This window comes from Erpetoichthys calabaricus, chromosome 9 (genome assembly GCF_900747795.2).
Source record: "Erpetoichthys calabaricus chromosome 9, fErpCal1.3, whole genome shotgun sequence".
Classification (NCBI taxonomy): Eukaryota; Metazoa; Chordata; class Cladistia; order Polypteriformes; family Polypteridae; genus Erpetoichthys; species Erpetoichthys calabaricus.
Window position 1 is genome coordinate 141781606 of NC_041402.2, and position 17700 is coordinate 141799305.

The 17700-nt window shown below is 41.2% G+C and overlaps 1 protein-coding gene across 3 annotated transcripts in view; it reads left to right on the forward strand.

Moving 5' to 3' along the window:
* Positions 1 to 17700, forward strand: part of layna (layilin a) — a 99084-nt gene that overhangs the window by 56892 nt on the left and 24492 nt on the right. For all 3 annotated transcript variants that reach the window (XM_028810260.2, XM_028810261.2, XM_028810259.2), the window contains one exon: positions 2421 to 2504. In XM_028810260.2, coding sequence (XP_028666093.2) covers positions 2421 to 2504 — 84 coding nt within the window. The remainder of the gene's footprint in view (positions 1 to 2420; positions 2505 to 17700) is intronic.

Consider the following 17700-nt stretch of genomic DNA (forward strand, 5'->3'; position numbering starts at 1 on the left):
TGTGCAGTTAAAGTCTCAACACCATTCTCAGCATTTCTGGAGCTTAGTAGACCCAGAATCTTCACCAAGCAGCTCTGAAAATGTCTGCTTTATTTGGGTCTACATACCTCTGTGAGTTTGCCTTTTCTGCCATGAATGTCATGAAATCAAAGTTCAGAACAAGACTGACAGACGAACATTTAAAGGACTCCATAAGAGTGAACCTAAGTGGCTCCACTCCACCATACACCTGCCTCTCTTGTTGACTCCATGCAGTGCCAGTCATCTGACTAACTAAAAAACACATCACACATGCAACTGGACATGTGAATATAACAGTGAGATGTAACAAAATGACAAATGAATAAGTCATATCTGTGTATTTGTAATTGCATTTTGTTTTGTTTTGACAGCATTCATGTTTTAATTCAACAGTGTGATATACACTAGAAAATGCATACAGACATACAAAATGCACCTGCAGGTGAAACTAAATATTTTTTGTGATGTTTTAATGCAAAATGCGAGTTGTGGACCCCAACATTTTGTAAATATTCAGGCAAAACAAGCTTATTCAGTTTGTTATGGGTTGAAATTAGCTATGAGAATAAACGTTAGAAAACATGAGTAGCTCTCGGCCATTTTCATTTTGTAAAATTTTGTAGCTCTCAGGGGAAAAAAAGGTTGGAGACCCCTGTCCAGGCTCGGCAAGAAAGAGAGGAGGTGGCGAAAGTGAAAATTCAGCCATTCCTGTCACCAAAATGTTGCATACAATAAGACTCCGGACAGGTGCAGTTTGTCTCAGAAAGGTGTTAGTTCTGGAATCCCTATTACCTCCAAAACTCTCCATCTAACCCCAAACACTTTACGGCAAACAAGCACATGCTGCTGTAAAATATTGCAAACATAACGTGTGTGTCTGTCTATCTGTCTCCACTGTTACAGTGCTCATTACAACATGCAAATTAATTTTTAATCTCCCTTTAAGCTACATTGTGGTACTGATCCTAAATGGATAACAATAAATTTAGCTTTTTATTTTCTTAGTGTCAGGTTTTTTGTTTGTTATCTTTTGCTCTCTTACTGAAACCCCGGCAGCAGTTTAAAAACACACGGACTGGAAAAACTGGGGGTGGGTGTTTTAGGAAGATGGCCTGTGTGTATGGCATTTGCAGCATATGATTTTGCGGCTACAGTAATCCCTCCTCCATTGCGGGGGTTGCGTTCCAGAGCCACCCGCGAAGTAGGAAAATCCGCGAAGTAGAAACCATATGTTTATATGGTTATTTTTAGAATGTCATGCTTGGGTCACAGATTTGCGCAGAAACACAGGAGGTTGTAGAGAGACAGGAACGTTATTCAAACACTGCAAACAAACATTTGTCTCTTTTTCAAAAGTTTAAACTGTGCTCCATGACAAGACAGAGATGACAGTTCTGTCTCACAATTAAAAGAATGCAAACATATCTTCCTTTTCAAAGGAGTGCAAAGCAAGCAGTCAAAAAAAAAAATCAATAGGGCTTTTTGGCTTTTAAATATGCGAAGCACCGCCGGTACAAAGCTGTTGAAGGCGGCAGCTCACACCCCCTCTGTCAGGAGCAGAGAGAGAGTTAGAGAGAGATAGAGAGAGAGATAAAAAATCAATACGTGCCCTTTGAGCTTTTAAGTATGCGAAGCTCCGTGCAGCATGTCCTTTCAGGAAGCAGCTGCACACAGCCCCCCTGCTCACACCCCCCTAGTCAGCGCAAGAGAGTGAGAGAGAGAGAGAGAGAGAAAGTAAGCTGGATAGCTTCTCAGCCATCTGCCAATAGCGTCCCTTGTATGAAATCAACTGGGCAAACCAACTGAGGAAGCATGTACCAGAAATTAAAAGACCTATTGTCCGCAGAAACCCGCGAAGCAGCGAAAAATCCGCGATATATATTTAAATATGCTTACATATAAAATCCGCGATGGAGTGAAGCCGCGAAAGGCGAAGCGCGATATAGCGAGGGATCACTGTATTCACTAAATACTTTGTAACAGATTTTTCCTAGACGTGTATTCTCTTTTGAGACTCACCCACGAGACTATTTGTCTGACTGTATAAAATATACAGTACATCTTATCAGTCTCAGAGTGCCTGGGTAACTTAGCCACAGAAGGTTTGAGAATCCAACCATATTAAAAAAGTAATTGTTTCTAAAGCTCTTTATATATACTGTGATGTGTAGCCCCTTTCATGGTGACCACAATCTCAAACCATTCTACTCATCCATTTTGCTACTTACACGTTTCTGTAATTGGAGTAAATGACACGATACCAAATGATTAGAACTTCATATTGAACTGGACACCTTGTGCTTTATGTTCCATCTCAGCAGACATTAGGCCAAACTGCCAATGTTAGACTGCAGTGCACTACCATTATAACTAATGCTGAAATTCTCTTCTCTTTTCAGTTCCTACAACAATCTCCACTAGACCAAAGCACCCTGCAGTAACCATTAATGACAGCAACAATGTCGTCATCACCGAATCCATAGGTAAAAAGTGCCTTTTATTACATTTGAAGTTGAACATATGCTCTAAACAGAGACTTGGGGTCACACCTTAAATCTTATCATTTTATTGGAAGTTAGAGAGTAAACGGTAGTGTTATTCATGTTGAATCTTTTCAGCCATAAGTCCCTTTTTCCTTAGAGAATGGTTGCAGAAATTATGAAGTGATTGACATGCAATCTAGAAACAAGAATATGTTTTCTTTCTGTTGAAACTTACACACTACACTATTCGGAGGGTTTTAGATTTTGGCAATTCAGACAGAGAACTGGGTTCAAGTCACACTTCTGGGACTACAGCATGTGTCTTTAAGGTTCTCTGAGGACTTTGCAGTCATTTGACCTTGAATCCCTGAGATGAATATGCAGAAGAGAATCACGCCATGTGCAATTACTGTAAATGTGTTACAGCCTAAAGAAAAAGTGACAATCACTTGCTTACGGGAATACTCCACCCAAAAATAATTATTTTTTATCTTTTATTTAATCCACATTGTTTGTTTTGATGGCTAATTGAGAGTGGAGAGAACAAAATGTCTGATAGATTAGGTATCAAATTGGGACTCACATTGAATGACAGCAAACAATTTCAAAACATCAAGGAAAAAATAGCATTATCCAGTGATATGTACACATGTACTTTGGCTAAAGTATTGTTAAATAATCAGTGAAGCGTGCTCTGATACAATTGAGGTTTTGAGATGTAGACAACCTTCACATGGTCATTATGTTTATGCTCACAACTGTTCGATACTTTCAGGTTTTTCAAGAGTGGTTTGTGAAAGTCCTCCAATCAATTGGTCTTTTGATTGTTGAAACATCTTACTGTGTATACGCACATGTACAAGACTCACTTTCCACCTGATAATGTTTATCTTCACTTTTCTTTAACTTTTAATATCTAATTGTCCAACTCTCTCAGAATGTGTTCTACAATGCTGATATCAAGTAAAGCACCATGCGAGCCAACGAGTGAACTATTACTGGGCAGGACTTCTGACTACTGAATGCAGGGCAAGGTAGATCTTCAATTCAAATGAAAAATAGATAGATAGATAGATAGATAGATAGATAGATAGATAGATAGATAGATAGATAGATAGATAGATAGATAGATAGATAGATAGATAGATAGATAGATAGATAGATAGATAGATAGATAGATAGATAGATAGATAGATAGATAGATAGATAGATAGATAGATAGATAACTTTATTAATCCCAAGGGGAAATTCACATACTCCAGCAGCAGCATACTGATACAAAAAACAATATTAAATTAAAGAGTGATAATATTGCAGGTAAAAACAGACAATAACTTTGTATGATGTTAACGTTTACCCCCCCGGGTGGAATTGAAGAGTCGCATAGTTTGGGGGATAAACAATCTCCTCAGTCTGTCAGTGGAGCAGGACATTGACAGCAGTCTGTCGCTGAAGCTGCTCTTCTGTCTAGAGATGATACTGTTTAGTGGATGCAGTGGATTTTCCATAATTGATAGGAGCCTGCTGAGAGCCCGTCGCTCTGCCACGGATGTCAAGCTGTCCAGCTCCATGCCAACAATAGAGCCTGCCTTCCTCACCAGTTTGTCCAGGCGTAAGGCGTCTTTCTTCTTAATGCTGCCTCCCCAGCACACCACCGCGTAGAAGAGGGCGCTCGCCACAACCGTCTGATAGAACATCTGCAACATCTTATTGCAGATGTTGAAGGACGCCAGCCTTCTAAGGAAGTATAACCGGCTCTGTCCTTTCTTACAAAGAGCATCAGTATTGGCAGTCCAGTCCAATTTATCATCCATCTGCACTCCCAGGTATTTATAGGTCTGCACCATCCGCACACAGTCACCTCTGATGATCACGGGGTCCATGAGGAGTCTGGGCCTCCTAAAATCCACCACCAGCTCCTTGGTTTTGCTGGTGTTCAGGTGTAGGTGGTTTGAGTCGCACCATTTAACAAAGTCATTGATTAGGTCCCTATTCTCCTCCTCCTGCCCACTTCTGATGCAGCCCACGATAGCAGTGTCATCAGCGAACTTTTGCACGTGGCAGGACTCCGAGTTGTATTGGAAGTCCGATGTATATAGGCTGAACAGGACTGGAGAAAGTACAGTCCCTTGTGGCACTCCTGTGTTGCTGACCACAATGTCAAACGTGCAGTTCCCGAGATGCACATACTGAGGTCTGTCTTTAAGATAGTCCACGATCCATGCCACCAGGTATGAATCTACTCCCATCTCTGTCAGCTTGTCCCTAAGGAGCAGAGGTTGGATTGTGTTGAAGGCGCTAGAGAAGTCTAGAAACATAATTCTTACAGCACCACTGCCTCTGTCCAAGTGGGAGAGGGATCGATGTAGCATATAGATGATGGCATCCTCCGCTCCCACCTTCTCCTGATATGCAAACTGCAGAGGGTCGAGGGCGTGTTGAACCTGTGGTCTCAGGTGGTGAAGCAGCAGCCTCTCCATGGTCTTCATCACATGTGATGTCAGAGCAACAGGCCGGAAGTCATTCAGCTCACTAGGACGTGATACCTTTGGGACTGGGGTGATGCAAGATGTTTTCCAAAGCCTCGGGACTCTCCCCTGTTCCAGGCTCAGGTTGAAGATGCGCTGTAGAGGACCCCCCAGCTCCAATGCACAGACCTTCAGCAGTCGTGGCGATACTCCATCTGCACCCGCTGCTTTGCTGGCACGAAGTCTCCTCAGCTCTCTGCTCACTTGCGCTGTTGTAATTATGGGTGGGGATGTCTCTCCTATGCTGGTATCAGCAGAAGGATTTGTGGAGGATGCAGTACTCCAAGGTGAGAGTGAGAGTGGGTTAGGGTGGTCAAACCTGTTAAAGAAGTTGTTCATTTGGTTTGCTCTCTTCACGTCTCTCTCGATGGTGGTACCCCGCTTCGAGCTGCAGCCAGTGATGATCTTCATCCCATCCCACACTTCCTTCATGCTGTTATTCTGCAACTTCTGCTCCAGCTTTCTCCTGTACTGCTCCTTCGCCGCCCTGAGCTGGACTCGGAGTTCCTTCTGTCTCATTTGAATGCACTCCACCCTTATGCACAAGAGCATTTTCCAAATGTGGCTTACCTACATAAATAAAATTGTAATCTGTTTTTTCTTTGTTTGTTTATTTGTCCGCCAGTCACACAGAAATTGATTAACTAATTTTCAAAACATTGTACATGTGAGTTGCCATTAGTCCAACTTACAGTATCGGCTATATAGAATATTGGGCAGAGCGGTTGTAATGGTAGGAAGCAACCTAAAAACCAGCACTGATACTGGGACTATAATTCCCTTCAGGCAGCAAGAGAGCAATGTGCAAATTCTGTGTTGGTCAAACATGAGCATAAGGATTTAATTGTGCTGTGTACATATGACACTAACTGTGGAATGAATTGATGATGCTACATTAAAATAAAACCTCACATGTTTTAAAAACTGCCATCCACTGTAAAGCGGCATGATCAGTGATAGGGGTAAACTCACTGCCCAAGAGGTAGTACCTCAGTTGTGTTACTGCCCATTTGATTGCCAAGACTTCCCATTCCACCACCACATACCTGGTTTCCCTGTCCAGCAGTTTCTGGCTCAGGAACATGACGGAGAGTTCAACACTGTCAACTCTTTGGCTCAACACAGCACCCATTCCTGTGTCTAAAGCGTCAGTCTGGAGGATAAAAGGCAGAGAGAAATTAGGAGACATTAAAATAGGTGCTGAATTAAGGGCCTGGTTCTTGTCACAAAATGCAGTGTCTGCTTTACTGTTCTATAACTCGTTGTTAGGGGCCCACTTCTTTGTTAAATCCGTCAAGGATGACACTCTCTTGGACAACAATGGTACAAACTAGCGGTAGCACCTGGCCATACCAAGAAAGGCTTGGACCTGCCAATCTACTTTGGCATCTACTTTGCAACATTGTGGCTTGACTGACCCTCCATCCACAAGGTAGCCCAAATATTTCAGCTCGATCAATCCAAACATTTCTTAGGATTGATTTGAAGTCCAACTTTTACAAGTGCTTAGAGCACAGCCTGAACCAGCTCTAGGTGTTTTGTACATGTGTTGGAATAGATGACTACGACATCCAAGTAGATGGCATTATAGGAATTATAGGGCTGCAGCACTTTATCCACCAGGCTTTGGAAGGTGGCAGGTGCCCAGTGCAATCCAAATGGAAGAACACAATATTGCCAGTGTCCACTAAGGGTGCTAAATGCTGTCTTAGCCTTCACAGAATCCATTAAAGGAAAATGCCAGTACCCCTTTGTCATGTCAAGAATGGTCAAGTTCCCATTCATGAGTCACTCGAGGAAGTTGTCAATAAGTATCGAATTGTGAGATTTCATTAAGGTGAAGGAAGTCATTGCAGAACCTCCAACTTCCGTCATGCGTAGGGACCAATACAATGGGGCTGGACCAGGAACTATGACTTTCCTGAGTTACACGTAGTTCCAACATACATTTGATCTCAAGCTCCACTTCATCATGTTTTGTTTCCAGGAGGCGGTAAGGCTGCTCCCAGACAATTACCCCGGGGTCTGTTATAATATCATGCTCAATCAGTTAGGTCTGACTTGGTTTCTCCCTCACTACCTCAGGGACAAGCAGGACTACTTCTTTTAGTTCCTGTTTCTGTTGGAGCCTCCATGGTATCAGCAAGTTGACATGATAAATCTGTTCACCCTGTCGATGATTTTCACTCATTAACTTCGTATGGGCCCTGCCAATGAGCCATTGATTTAGAGTGTAAGGTAGTAACAAGTTCCATGACACAGTCTCTAGGGCGGAATTCCCATGATTGTAACATCAGGCCTACATTGCTTGTTCCTTTTCCATATTTTCTTTTAGGATAGGTCTAATTTTGGAGAATCTATCATTTAACTGTGAAATATACTCCAGAATGTTAGTAGAACGGAGGGCCTTCTCCTCCCATCCTTCTTTTAGAATGTCCAGTATTCCTTGGGGTTGACTCCCAAATAGTAATTCAAAAGAGGAGAAGCCTGATGAGGCTTGAGGCACCTCCCTGTAGGCAAAAAGTACAAATGGGAGGAGCTGATCCCAGTTCCTCCTATTCTCGCTGATCACCTTAGGAAACATAGGCTTTAGAGTCTGATTAAACCTCTCAACAAGACTGCCATTATGAAGGTGGTATACAGTGGTCTTTAAAAGTTTGATTTTGAGCAGCTTGGCAGCTTCCCTGAATGTCTCTGATGGAAAAGGCATCCCTTGGTCTGTTAAGTCTGACCTCTACAAGTTCTTGTGTGATTCCTTTGATTTGGCAACTCTCAAGGTGATAGCCTCAGGATAGCGGTACACAATATCTACAAGGATGAGAATTTATTTATGCCCTCGCGCTGAGGGATCAAGGGGTTCTACAACATGAACCCCTATACATTCAAATGGGACGTCAATTAGGGAAAGGGGAACAAATCAGATTCTTACGAATCTGATGTAATTGACACTCTGGACAAGAAGTGCAGAAACATCAGATCTCCTGATAGATTCCTAGCCACTTAAATTAGAACTTAATCCTCTCTAACGTTTTGTCGGTTCCTAGATAGGTGCCTAGAAGATCAGTATGTGCCAGCTCACAGACCTGCTGCTGGAAGGTCCATGGCACCAACAACAATTAACTCATCTCCCCCTCATGCTCAGCTATCCAATATGATAAATCATTGTTAATAACAAAGTGGGGTCTTGATGGCATGGGATTTAAGGTGCGTTGACCATTCACTGAGACTACTACATTTTTGGCAAATTAAAGGAATCATCATTCCACTGCTCCCATTTAAAGGACGGCTGGATTTGACTGAACTTTGTGGTAAGGGGGTCTGAGCTGACCTCAGTGGGTGGAGCATCACACCACAACTTTGATGGCCCAGGCTACATAGGTTCCAGAGTCATCTTTGTAACGTCTGCTATGCCACACTGGGTAGCCACGTGCCTTTTTCTTGCCAGCAGTGTATATGGCGTGGAGATGGTTTGAGGCAAATTATCTCTGTCCATTACTAGCTCCAAAGATTTAACAGGAAGGTTTTGTGTCATATCGCTTTTAATCTTAGACCAATCTCTGACAAGTATGACAAGAAAGCTTGAATTTCACAGCTCCATTACCTGTACAGCCCTTACAGAGTCTTCATGGCTGATCACACGGCTAGAGGACTGATACCGCCCCACTTCACTGTGAATACAGGTCAGACTGGTCTTTCCCTTAAGCCATTGTTGCAGTAACACATAATGGTGAGCGACAACAGAGATGTTGCTGCCAGTATCGATGAGTGCAGTAATCCTATGCCCAATCACCACCACCACTTTTGATAAGGGAAAAGATAAAGGGTTAGCAATGGAACAACTCCTCTAATCCAACTGCACTCTGTTAGCTCACTTTGTTGCAGGCAATTGGGGATGGTATGCCTTGGCTTCCCACACTTGAAACAGCACAGAGTTGTGCACTTCCCCTTTGGGCAACTCCATATCGCTGCCCTTGTTGGGATTGGCGCATGGACCTTTTCTAATCTATGCCTCTCCACTGTATTGATTAAGGCATCCATATTCTTATAGGCTTGCCTGTGGACTGGCAGGGCGAGGGATTTGGGGAGGACGTTTAACAGTAGGTCACAGACAACTTGCTCTATTAATTGTTTTGAGTTATTGATATCTGGCCTTAGCCAGCATTCTGCTTTTCCCCAAAGATCAAATGCCTGTGGACTTGTTGGCCGCTCTGGGTCTAACCTCCATTCATGGCAGAGCCTTGCCTGCTGGTCTGTGGAAACGCAATACTTTTTTAAGATATCAGCTTTTAGAATGTCATAGTTGGCGGCATTCTCATCCCCAAGGTCATAATAGGACCTTTGCACTTCAAACTTCAGGAACGGTGCCAATATGTTTGCTCACTCTGCGCGATCACAATGGTGCCTTATAGCCATACGTTCAAAAATTAAGAGATACGACTCAATGTCATTGTTCTTTTGCAATGGCATCAGCAGCTGGGAGGAAGCTCTTAACCAATCCTGCTGGAGTGGGAACAGGTAACTACTTTGATAAATCAAGAGTCTGAGTAAAATTTTGTACACTTGATCATTCCTTGCCTTATTTTTTTTTATTTGCCATTGTTTATTTGTTCTATGTCTTAATTTTATGAAACATTAAGACATTAAACTGAGGTGTTCTAAAACATTTGACCATTAGTGTATACCTGCATATCATCACTAAATGAAAAGAAATGTGATCTTTTTTATAGCATGCCGAGTTGCTGTTCACAATATGTTAGAAAAGGAATGACTTGAGGGCGGCATTAGTAACTTTTACTGTTTATTGATGGTAGACATTTATTTAAGTCCACTTTATGATGAGACAGTTACAATTTGAGTCTTTGATCCCAATACAGTGTCATGATTTGTAGCAATTTTATGTCAATGTTGAATCAATCAGCTTTGAATGACCTTTTTAAAATTATCGAATACTGCCATTGATGCTTTCTCCTATAATAATACAGAGACCTGGGGCCTCATGTATAACGCCGTGCGTAGAACTCACACTATAACATGGCATAAGCACAAAAGCGGGATTGTGCGTACGCATAGAAAAATCCAGATGCAGGAATCTGTGCGCACACAAACTTTCACGTTCTTCCACTACATAAATCCCGATCAGCGTGAAAAGTAACGTACGTGCACGCGCCTTCTGTCCCGCCCCAACTCCTCCCAGAATTACACCTCTTTGAATATGCAAATCAATATAAATAGCCTTCTGTGAAAAGACAATGGGAAAAGCACAGAGGAAAATATAAGAATTTCAGCGAATACCAAGTGGAGGCAAAGGAAAAACGTATTATTTGTTGGTTTAAACAGTGGTATAATCAACAAAAGAAAGTTGATCAAGTGACATAGTGTCGGAGAAACTCGAAGGCTCAACTTCACAAAGTCGCACAGTGCCCGAAATAAAAAAGAAATCACATATCAACGTCACCGTGAAAAAGCGAGTCGTAGCCCACCGTCTGAGTGTCATATGAAAGCTTATTAGGGTACAGACAAAAAAAATAGGCACACAGTGGGAAAAAAGCACAAAATGTCAACTTTAATCTCGAAATTTCCACTTTAATCACGTAGTTTATTTTGCCATTAAAGTAGAACATCATAAACTTTATCTTAAAATCGTTTATTTTACTAGTTTCTCAAGTAGCACGTTAAATGCTTTGTTCTGTATTTGATCTTCTATGTGCTCTATGTGTGTGAATCACTACGTGCTTCCGTTCTTTCTCTTTCTCCGACAGGACACAGAATCCATTACATTCATGATATTTTACAGCTCTCTGAATAATTAAAATACTGAGATGTATACATGATATCTTTTTCATGATGATAGGAATGAAAGCATGTTATTAAACATGGGAACACGGTGGCGCAGTGCTTGTTCATGTCTCACGCAAGAGGCTTGCTGCGCCATGTGCGACCTTCGATGAAATAATTTATTACAGAAGTACTGTCTCTTTCAAACATACCAACCTCCAATTCCTGTCCTTACTTTTCTTTCTCCAAATACAGAATCGCCACACAATCAGCTCTGTAATAGACGTTAAGCCATCTGTAAGCTTAGAACACCAATTCTTCAAAACTTTTAAGGAACATTGAAATATCTTCGTAGTACATGTTTAATTATTCTATCCGTCTATCCTCCCAGTGTCGCATCAGCACCAGCAATAACACAGCGCAAGGCAGGAGCTATCCGTGAACTAGCTAGTGCTGCAGCACCATGTCCTCACATGTTTAATTATTAACAATACAGATTATTTAAATGAAGTTAAAGTTTTATCTGTATACTATAAGCAACATATTTTGCTGCATTTCATCTTAAAAATGATATTGTCATCATACGCGCTTTATAAAGTGGCACAGGTTGTGCAATATTATAACTGTAGTGTAAGTTTACAGTGAGGTAATTGTACTTATAAGTACAAACAGTTCTACAAGGAGCACTTGATGGACTGATTGAGTGCGTTTATAGTTCTTGGGATGAAACTGTTTCTGAAACACGAGGTCCGTACAGGAAAGGCTTTGACGCTTTTTGCCATGGTTGAGGTAGTGTGTACTTGAAACTGTATACTGGTAATTCTCTTTCCGATCAATTGCTGCTGTGATTCCCCACTCAGATACAGTGATATAAATACTCCGAGTGGTGCAGTGAGAGTAATATGGAAAAAGATGATCCGCAGTGGCAACCCTTAACGGGAGCAGCTGAAAGAAGAAGAAGATGCAGTGAGCGTAACAACACTAAAGCAGTTATGGTATTTGGAATACTACGGCTATTCCCTGGACCATTATATTGCTGCAGGTTAATTACAATCAGATGCATTACACTTATAAACAATATGTAGTTAGTTTCAATGTATTTATAAAACCGCGTCAGGAATGTGGATCTAAGAAAGAAAGGGTGACCACACAGGAACAGTAGCACTGCTTTGACGCTGGGTGCCGCCAGTCTGCAAAACCGAGCGGAGAAATTGCGTACGCCAAGGTATGAGGTACCGTGGAAATGTGCATGGATTTACGAGAAGTTTAGGTTTTATACATCGCTATTTGAGTGTGGAAACGTTCATACGCAACATTTCTGTGAGTACGCACCATTTATTCATGAGGCCCCTGATGTGATGTTTATGAACCCCAGTTCTTCAAGACCTTCCACTTTTGATGAATTAAGTTATTCAACAAGCCATCCTGTTTATTAATGGAATTAAACATTTGTTTTCAGAAACCACACTAAACCAGGAAATACAAAGAGGTAGCATTCTTGGTTCCAACCCAAGTTATTGCCATGAACTAGGAGTCCAAAAGTATGTAAGTCCCAAAAGAACTTACAAAAATGTTCACTAGAGGGGGGAAATCCCATCAAATAACAAGAGTAGTAACAGAAAGGGCCTCATAGAATCTTTAAAAAAAAAATAAACAATTTATTCTGCACAAAAAATATTCACCAATAATAATGAAGCTCCATGGAGCACAAAGGTAAAACAGAATTGACTGTAACCAGTCAATCAAATTAAACAACTCCCAATACAGATTCACAAGGTTAAAAACACTGAGCAGAAGGTTGAAAAAAATCCAGAAAAATCACAGAGCAAAAAGAATTTACAAAAAGCACAAGAACTCACCACTCCTAAGTACATTCAAAATGCATGAAGCGCTTGAAAATTAAATCAATGGATTTATAGGCAGAGAGCAGTTCCTGGCAGTGATTGGCAGGTGGACCTGACTCTTGGGGGTCCACTCACAACATACACCCACGTCACCGAGGAACTGAAATAAACACAATCAATAGTAATAGTAAAAAAATCAAATATGAACAAAGATGACATAAAACATGAATTTGAACCCCAGACATGGGAGGAACCCCGGCTGAGATATAACAGTTATGGTAATTATGGAATCCAATCAAGTACAAAAACAAATTTTCAACTCATGACAGCAGAGAAGTTGATAAAGAGGTACTGTAGATGACAGATGGGATGCTTGCCTTTGACAAAAAGGTCTTTATATTGATAGCATAAGAATGGCTACCTTTCATGTAAATTATGCACCACGCGTCATTTTTGATTTCATAGACGTTTTGGTATTGTTTGTTATTGTCCAAAGTGGGTCTCCATTGAAGCCCATTTTATCAGAAATTTTGTTATATCCATTCTCCACAAAAACATGAGACTAGAATTTTTCCTTGGCCATCACTAAAAATAACATGCGATAAGAGACAGATAATAGAACAATCATTTTTCGGTGGAGAATATTCCTTTAATCTGACAGTTCTATGCTGGAAATGATTAAGTACAGCACATTTTACATCATCCTGTCAAGGAGCAATTAATACAAGAGGTGAAAATGTAGTATATTGTAATCTGTTAGGATAAAGCTTTAGAAGACAGATTTGCATACTGCAGAGATCTCAGTCCAGACGTAGGATATCTGAATCTGATACAACTGGAATATAAAGGGAGAAAATCTCTAAATTACAATCATGTGAAAAAGTAGATACACCCTTCTTCCACGTTTATACTTTTACTTTTAAGGACATAACTAGCAAAATACCCACGTTTCAAAGTAGTGTGTTAAAGAAGTTATGAAAAAGAAAAGGAACTATTTTAAAAATAACATATCATGATTGTCAATGTAATTGTCGTAGGCTTATTTTAGTATTGAGAGTGAATTTGATGATTGTAAAGAGTTTAATTTATGATTGTAAATGTTGTGTATGAGGAATGCACATTTTTAGGATGTAAGGATCTCTTGGTAAACGACGTTTGCAGTTCTGTCCTCAGGCTGTAAAATGACCAAGCTGTCTGCTGAGCTTACTCTTGAGCATGCAATGTACAGTTGGCCATGTGAGAAGCAATCTTGTGTCAAGTCAATGACGACCTTTTTTTTAGAGTCTAGCCCTGTGACTTATTTATTGTCATAGCGAAGCAGACGCTTACTGGAAATTGGAGGTGTTTGAATTGGAATGGGAGGTCAGAGGGTATGAGAGGGATGCAAGGAATAAATACAGTCTCCCCTGAGCCAGTTCCAGTGAAGACAGTTGCCTCAATGAGGTTCTTGTGCAGAGATTTGATCTGAAGCCGGGTGCCGATACAAAAATTTGGTGTTTGTAAGTTTCGTAATAACATAATTGGTGCGCCGACCTTCAAAAGGAGAGTATGCCCGGAGGATTAAGAGTGTGAAGAATCTAAATGAAAAGGCAGGAGTCACCAGCAGGAAGACGTGAAGCAAGGTAAACAATAACAGGCTGGAAGCGGTGGAGTAAAGAAGAAGGGAGCAGTGAGCATGACAAACAGCTGAGGAAAGTAAGGAAGCGAGTGAGGAGGCACATGAGCACGGGATGTCATTAATGTATATAGGCAGTGAGCCAACCATGTGGTAGGTGCGCGAACAGAGGCTGTGCAGAAAAAGGAAGGGGGACTGGAGGCGGCCCTTGCGCGTCTCTGCTGTGAAATAAATCGTCTGTTAATAGAAATAAGGAATAAAACCACCAAAACGAGAGGTCAGTTTTGAAAGTTCCTTACGGCATAATGGTGAGAACCGCCAAAAAGTAGATGTTATTTTCTAAAGTTCGTTACAGGTCACGGCATGAAATGAAACATACTTAACGTTTGTAAGTACAGTGTAGGATGAGCATGGGAAATTTGGGCTTCCTATGTATTTTGGAAGTTGCAGAAATAGTGAGGAGTCAGTGAGGCCTTTGCCTTTTATATGTATAGATTACGAATCATCTAGTCCACACCAGGGGCCTATATATATAGTTTAGGGGGTACACCCATTTCCCCCCTTTGGGTGTTGCAATAGGACATGAAACATACCTAACTTTTGTAAGTACACTGCAAGGAATGAGCACGCAAAATTTCAGCTTCCCACCTATATGGAAAGTGGGAGAATTAGTGATGAGTCAGTGAGGGCTTTGCCTTTTATATGTATAGATTACGAATCATCTAGTCCACACCAGGGGCCTCATGTATAACGCCGTGCGTAGAACTCACACTATAACATGGCGTAAGCACAAAAGCGGGAATGTGTGTACGCACAGAAAAATCCAGATGCAGGAATCTGTGCGCACGCAAACTTTCACGTTCTTCCACTACATAAATCCCGATCAGCGTGGAAAGTAATGCATGTGCACGTGCATTCTGTCCCGCCCCAACTCCTCCCAGAATTATGCCTCTTTGAATATGCAAATTGATATAAATAGCCTTCTGTGAAAAGACAATGGGAAAAGAATGGGGGAAATATAAGAATTTCAGCGAATACCAAGTGGAGGCAAAGGAAAAACGTACTTTGTTGGTTTAAACAGTGGTATAATCAACAAAAGAAAGTTGATCGAGTGACAGAGAGTCGGAGAAACTCGAAAGCTCAAGTTCGCAAAGTCGCACAGTGCCCAAAATAAAAAAGAAATCACATATCAAAGTTGCCGTGAAAAGGCGAGTCGTAGCCCACCGTCTGAGTGTCATGATGAAAGCTTATTAGGGTACAGACAAAAAAAATAGGCACACAGTGGGAAAAAAGCACGAAATGTCAACTTTAATCTCGAAATTTCCACTTTAATCACGTAGTTTATTTTGCCATTAAAGTAGAACATCATAAACTTCATCTTAAAATAGTTTAATTTACTAGTTTCTGATTTCCCATTGTAACTAAAGTAGCACATTAAATGCTTTGTTCTGTATTTGATCTTCTATGTGCTCAATGTGTGTGAATCACTACCTGCTTCTTAAACGGGCTTTCTCTTTCTCCGACAGGACATATAATCCATTACATTCGTGATATTACAGCTCTCTGAATAATTAAAATACTGAGATGTATACGTGATATCTTTTTCATGATGATAGCAGTTAAAGCATGTTATTAAACATGGGAACACGGTGGTGCAGTGCTTGTTAATGTCTCACGTAAGAGGCTTGCTGCGCCATGCGCGACCTTCGATGAAATAATTTATTGTAGCAGTACTGTCTCTTTCAAACGTACTAACCTCGAATTCCTGTCCTTACTTTTCTTTCTCCAAAAACCCAATCGCCACACAATCAGCTATGTAATAGACGTGAAGCCATTTGTAAGCTTAAAACACCGATTCTTCAAAACTTTTAAGGAACATTGAAATATCTTCGTAGTACATGTTTAATTATTCTATCCGTCTATCCTTCCAGTGTCGCGTCAGCACGAGCAAGAATACAACGCAATGCAGGAACAATCCCTGAACTAGCTAGCGCTGCGGCACCGTGTCCTCACATGTTTAATTATTAACAATACAGATTATTTAAATGAAGTTAAAGTTTTATCTGTATACTATAATCAACATATTTTGCTGCATTTCATCTTAAAAATGATATTGTCATCATATGTAAATATGCGCTTTATAAAGTGGTGCAGATTGTGCAATATTATAACTGTAGTGCAAGTTTACAGTGAGGTAATTGAACTTATAAGTACAAACAGTTCTACAAGGAGCACTTGATGGACTGATTTAGTGCATTTATAGTTCTTGTGATGAAACTTTTTCTAAACCGCGAAGTCCGTACAGGGAAGTCTCTGAAGCGTTTTGCCGTGGCTCAGGCAGCGTCTGCTTCATGCTGTGTACCGATATTTCTCTTTCCGATCAGCTGCTGCTGTGATTCCTCACTCAGATACAGTGATATAAATACTCCGAGTAGTGCAGTGAGAGTAATATGGAAAAAGATGATCTGCTGTGGCAACCCTTAACGGGAGCAGCTGAAAGAAGAAGAAGATGCAGTGAGAGTTACAAAGCTAAAGCAGTTAAGGTATTTGGAATACTATGGCTATTCCCTGGACCATTATATTGCTGCAGGTTAATTACAATCAGATGCATTACACTAATAAACAATATGCAGTTAGTTTCAGTGTATTTATAAAGCCGCATCAGGAATGTGGATCTAAGAACAGTAGCGCTGCTTTGACGCTGGGTGCCGCCATTCTGCAAAACCGAGCGGAGAAATTGCGTACGCCAAGGTATGAGGTACTGTGCAAATGTGCGTGACTTTACGCCAAGTTTAGGTTTTATACATCGCGATTTGAGCGTGGAAACGTTTGTCCGCAACATTTCTGTGCGTACGCACCGTTTCTACATGAGGCCCCAGGTCTTAAATGTCATAAATCTAACCTCAAATAACAAAACGTGCATGACAGATTTTTCTTTGTCATTTTGTATTTAACCAAAAAATAAGCCAACATCTAGCCATTTTCCAACCCGCTGAATCCGAACACAGGGTCACGGGGGTCTGCTGGAGCCAATCCCAACCAACACAGGGCACAAGGCAGGAACCAATCCCGGGCAGGGTGCCAACCCACTGCAGGACACACAAAAACACACCAGGGCCAATTTAGAATCGCCAATCCACCTAACCAGCATGTCTTTGGACTGTGGGAGGAAACCCACACAGACACAGGGAGAACATGCAAACGCCACGCAGGGAGGACCCGGGAAGCGAACCCAGGTCTCCCAACTGTGAGGCAGCAGCGCTACCCACTGCGCCACCGTGCCACCCAATAAACCAACATGCAGAGGTGGTTAGTTAATAATCTTGAAGTGCTGCTATCTTTATATAAAAGAAGAACCTTTGACTGTTCACCCTGGAGCATTCATGGTTGTGGTAATGCAATTTCAAGGACAAAATAAAAGCTTGCAATGATCT